The following is a 5916-nucleotide window of genomic DNA, read 5'->3' on the forward strand; positions in this document are numbered from 1 at the left end:
AATATAAACTTTAAAAAATAAATAAATAAATAAATGAAAATAGAATTGGTTTCAATGGCATAATGAATATCTCATTTAGTTACTTTTCTTGTTGCTCAGACAAAATACCCGGCAGCTAAAATCAAAGAAAAGGTTTATTTGGCTCAATCTGTAGGGGATTCAGTCCGTAATCAGCTGGCTCCAAGGCAGTGTGGTGTGTGGCAGACAGGCCTCAGGGAAACACTCAGTGATTAGAAGATAGGCCAAGCAACGAGGGGCCAAAACAAGACTTTCACTGTCCTTTACATGACATGCTGGCTACCTACCTGGTAGCATGCACACCTGAAATCCCAGCCAGAACTATGCCAAATCAATAATTTCAGCATGACACACTCCAGATTTAGCTGCCTCTGAAAAAACCTTATGACTGCACAATGTCTCAGGTGGTCATCTAGATAAAAATCATAACAACTTACCTCCTAAATTTAAATTATGGTTTTGATCAGACTATAAATAAAATAAAGCCAATGAAGTTTACTGAAGGGAGTGAGACTATGAGAGAATGTTTTAGTAGATAACTTCATCTGTAATGTGAAGAATGAACAGTATAAGGTTTAGAGAAGGAGAATACCATAAGAGCCTCACTAGGAAAGAGTTCAGACTCCAGGTCTCAGGCCTGGCGACTGAGTCGTAGGCTTACAGGCTTAGAGTGAGTTCTCACAATTCTAAATGAAGAACTAATATGGAAGACTGGGAATGAATAAAGTAGCAAAAAGAAGGATGACAATGACACCTTCAGAAGAACAGCAAGGACTCATGAATACCAAACTGCATGTTTATTTTTATCCTAAATGAACACTGACTCACCTGGATCAGGGTCACATTTTAAGTCCAATGGATGTACAACAGGGCGATACTGCTTCTAAACACAGTAGAGAGCAAAACAGAGTCAATCAATCATTTAATGCCTCAATTTCTTTCATCTAATATAAGCCAATATAATATGTAGCTAATATACCAGTATAATATTTTTAAGGGAAAAACGTTCTTAAGATCCAGAAATATGAAGGGAAGAGAAAGAAAAGTTCGACAGGCTTTCTGAATTATTCCTTTTAACATATTGCCACTTACTGAAAACACTATGGAACAACAACAACAGAAAAGCAAATTATAGGCATAAAAACTAAATTCTGCATTTTAAAGTACAAGATAAGGCTGAGAAGATAGCTCAGCAGTCTAAGTGCCTGCCTGGCAAGCACAAAGACCTGCGTTTGATCTGAGTTTGATCCCTGGCCCACTGAGCTGGCCACTGAAACCAGGTGTGGTAGTATACACCTGTAATCCCAGTGCTGGGGGAAGCTGGGACAAGGAGGATCACTAGAAGTCTAAAATGTGTAATGAGACCCTGTATCCAATAAATATATAAATAAGTAACAGGGTCGTCTCCAGATTATGAATTATGTCTCAAAAGTTCATTTAAGACATATGTTTGAAACCCAAAATTCCTATTTCCATAGAAGTTCCATTCTAATCAAGAGGACGTGCTCCACATCAGAGCTGAAGACCTATGTCCTGCAATGCCCTGGGGTGCTGGCACAGATCCCACAACTCAGGGGAAAAGAAAGGGAAACAGTCCTCCCTATTCCTGCCTAAAACCAACAGGAGCCAAGAGCTGAAAGACATAAAAGACTAATGTACTGAGCTCATTTTTCTGTTCATTTTTTAACAGTATCATGATGACGCATGGAGACCTTCCCTGCTTTACCAAATGCAGCAGTAATTACTGTTTTGTGGTTTTTTGGGGGGAAGGGGCAAAAAGGAACAGAGTAGAGAGTAAATATACTTTGTTTTTCCTGGAGAAACTTTAAAACAATAGGGAATGAGAAGCAAAAATAAAGCATTCTGCTTAGGAATTTTTTTCACAGAATAACTAAAATATTTTAAGATGTTAAATATAAAGCCTGGACTTCAGTTCCCTAAAATAATTCCTCAAAGAAAGGCACCTGGAAGGGGCTGGGGAGATGGCTCAGTGGAGCGCTTCCCTGGCAAGTGCAAGGGCCTGAGTTCAATCACTGGTTCCGCAAAAAAAAAAAAAAAAAAAAGACAGGCACCTGAAAGATTTATATATGTTAGTATGCTAGTTTCAACAACAACAAAAAATGACTGCTATAGAATAACCTAGAAGCAGCATGTATGCCTCGTTGGGTGGGGTGGCAGGGTAATACCATTGCCACCAAACCCACTCCACACTGTGCAAGGGAAAACTTGGGATTCAATGTGCTATGGGCTTATTTGATTATTTTTTTTCTTCTGTGTTTAGGACAGGGTTTACAGGGTCTCACTACATAGATTGGACGCATAGAAATTCTCCTGTTTCCAGCCTCCTAAGCGCTGGGATTACAGGCATGCGTTCAGTCTCCATTGCCATCTCAGTGTATCCTGGGGGTAGGTCTGGCACAAACTTGGCCGCTTCACTCTGCCTAAGCAAGCACATTAGTCCGCTGAGCTATCAGGTTGGCCCTATGGGCTTATTTTAGATTTACTACACACATAATACACCTGAAAGACCAGAGTATGACATGGCTGGTCACTGAAATCTATAGTAATTTTAAGAAGCAAGCCTGTGTTTCTACATCTGTAAAATGCTTAGACTGAAAGAGCTGACTTCCTAATTTTCTGACCAAAAAGGTTCTGTCTGTCTGTCTGTCTGTCTGTACAGGGTCTCTCTATGCAGCTCTGACTCATAGTGATCCTCCTGTTTTCAGCCTCCCCAGCACTGGGATTACAGGTGTGCACCACCATACCAGGACTCCGGTGTAGGCTCAGCATGCCCCGGGGGCGGGGCCAGAGCAGCCAGAGGGACCGGGGATCAAACCCTGGTTCCTGTAATTGCCAAAGCAGGTGCTTAGTTCACTGAGCTATCTCACCAGTCCAAGATGGTTATGATTTTAATTTAAAGCAAAACAAATTGACACAATTCACAGAGTAAATTTCAACATTATGAACAAATAATTTTCCCTAACTACTTCAAAGTCTTCCAAAGTATACAAACATATACCAGTAATGTGAAAACATTTAAAAGATACATTTTCTACGGCTATGGATATAGGCCATGGGTTTAAACCTCAGCAGCAACAAACAAATAAACTGAATTTCCTTTCCCTTCCTGGTCTCAGAATCTTAAAAGTTACTGTCAATCTTTCATCTCCAATTTTAATATAAGCTATGTTCAAAACTTTGTACAGTGCCTGTTTGGCAAGCTCAAGGTCCTAAGTTCAATTCCCAGTACCAGAAAAAGGACTTTGTATGACTTAAAATAGGAAAGTCTTACAAACTACAATACTAATTGAAGCAGAAAGATAAAGACAATGAAATGCATCTATCTCCACATGGTTCTTTTTTTTTTTTTTCCCAACATGGTTCTTATACTTTAACACTTTTACTGTGATAAAATATACAAAACAATTTAAAATTAAATCATCTTACCAAAATTTCATGTTGAGCTTTTAGGGTTTTGATAACACATTCAAGGATCTTTCTGGGATACTGCTTACGTTTTGTTGCTATATCTACTATGATTTCATCAAACTGATCTTCAAGTACTTTGATGTCAGAATCTATTTCAGAAAAAATGGCAAAACTCATATTTGGATAAGAAATGTGATGTCCATAATAATTAAGTTTAGAAAACATAAAATAATTAAAGAAAACAAACATGGCAAGTTAATAGTTGTCTTTACTGTGATTAACTCGTTTATTCACTGGTCAATTACCCTGCACCTATAAGAAGTCTAAAACACACAAATACAAAAATGAAGGTAACATGATCCCAAGAAACAGGTAATTACAACTCGATAAATGCACTAGAAGTCAGAACAAAATGTTATCAGGACACAAACGGGACTACATAATCCTGCAGAATTTTAAACTTTGAAAAAGGAGTTTGAACTTCAAACATAAATGTAAATCCAATGGGAAGGGGACAAAAAAATTATATGCAGAATAAATATTGCTGATACGATCAGTCTTTGGGAAACAGGTAAGTTTTACATGGCTGCAGGAGAAACTAAAGAGGGATAAAATCTGTACATAATTACAAGACCATAAAAGGCATTTAATAACATTAGTAAAAAGATCAATAAAAATGACTAGATTCATCTGTACTGCAGTAGTGTAAGCCGCTTTATTAAAACTATGGTTTTAGGAATTTTTTTCACAGAATAAAATATTTTAAGATGTTAAATATAAAGCCTGGACTTCAGTTCCCTAAAATCATTCCTAAAAGAGGCACCTGGAAGATTTATATATGTGAGTATGCTAGTTTCAACAACAACAAAAAATGGTGACTGCTAATAAGTAAGCAAATAAGCATGTAGAAAATTATGTTAGAAATGCCTTAGTTTGATTTAGTAAGTCCAGGAGGTAGGGCACAGAAATGAAATACTCCAGATCAAACAAATGCAGATGATCCACCCAATCTTTATTATTTATCTTCTGTATTTTAGTACAGGGTCTCACTAGGTAGATCAGACTCCTAGTTACTGGCCTGTGTTCAGCCTGTCAAGAGCTGGGATTATAGACACAAGCTACCACACCCAGTCTCAATGGCTGACTCAGCACGCCCTGGGGGCGAGGCCAGCATGGGATGAACCCTGGCTCCTTCAATCTTTATTTTGTTTGGCTTTTTTTTTTTTTGGTACTGGTAATCAAACTCAGGATCTTGCACTTGCCAGGCAGGTACTTGTTCCCCTAAGCTTTATTCCTGGTCCTCAACCTTTATTTTGAAAATCATTTTAAAGAGTAAACATATGAAGTAGTTACGAACAACTAGATCCTCAGCTTAACTGGTTTATATCACATATGTTCTGCTGTGTCAAAGTCTATGCTAGAAATGAAGCTGTTTCATTGAGCAGAAGCTTTTTAGGAAGTATAAAATTTAAAACATTTTTTGAAATATTTTCAGAAACTGCTGATATAATCAACATCTATCTATCTATCTATCTATCTATCTATCTATCCCAAATAAGGATTAATGAAGTACATCAGGTATGGTCTTTCAATCATTTAACAAATATTTTTTGAATTCAACTAAATTACATCTTTTGGGGCTAGGGAGATAGCTCAGTAGAATAAGCACCTGCCTGACCAAGTGCAGGGTCCTGAGTTCAATCCCCAGTACAGGGACACATGGATGGACGGGGACACACACACACCCCATCTTCTGTAGACATTATGAGAGGCGCAATCATTTTTTACTTTATTATTTAAATAAGCAGTTCTAAATGTTAATATCACCATTTAAAAAATTCGATCACTAGCCTAAAAAAATAACGTACTGAACTGGGCACAGTGGCACACACCTGTAATCCCAGCACTTGGGAGGCCGAGGAGGGAGGACTGATGCAAGTTTGAAATGAGCCTGGGCTACAAAGTGAGCTCAAGACCAGCCTGAACTGCATAGCGCGACCCTGTCTCAAAAAGTCTACCTTGTGAATCTTACGCTTCTGTGTATTAAATCAGGAACAAACTGTTCTGAAGTATCTCTTGAACCCCCTTCTGTCCTACTGTTTTAGCACAAGTGTTCGCCATTTTTTGCTGCACTAGTAGAATGAACCTAAGGTCTGACCACCTTTTCCCCCTTCTCCAGCCCACCCCTCACGCAGCCAGCAGTTACACATAACCGCTCAGACATAAACCTTTCCATATAATCCTACTTCAAATCCCTTCCCAGGTACCCCAGGGAGGATAAAGTACAAATCCCTGAGCAACTTCATGATCTTGCCTCAAGTCATCTTTCTGGCCACACATGCCACTAATTTTCCCAGCTCACTTCTGACACTTTCCAAACACATAGCTTCTTTGTGCTTTGCTGTCTTTCTTTCAAACATGCTTCGTAACTCCTTTCTTTCTGATACACTTCCATTTACATATATATAT

At 38.4% G+C, this 5916-nt stretch overlaps 1 protein-coding gene across 1 annotated transcript in view; it reads right to left on the reverse strand.

Annotated features, from left to right (window-relative positions):
* Positions 1–5916, reverse strand: part of Nsl1 (NSL1, MIS12 kinetochore complex component) — a 31589-nt gene that overhangs the window by 20596 nt on the left and 5077 nt on the right. The window contains exons 3-4 of the mRNA XM_004626932.2: positions 3466–3596; positions 847–901 (exon numbers count right to left, since the gene is read on the reverse strand). Coding sequence (XP_004626989.1) covers positions 847–901; positions 3466–3596 — 186 coding nt within the window. The remainder of the gene's footprint in view (positions 1–846; positions 902–3465; positions 3597–5916) is intronic.

Source organism: Octodon degus, unplaced genomic scaffold, assembly GCF_000260255.1.
Source record: "Octodon degus isolate 3935 unplaced genomic scaffold, OctDeg1.0 scaffold00017, whole genome shotgun sequence".
In the NCBI taxonomy this organism is placed as follows: domain Eukaryota; kingdom Metazoa; phylum Chordata; class Mammalia; order Rodentia; family Octodontidae; genus Octodon; species Octodon degus.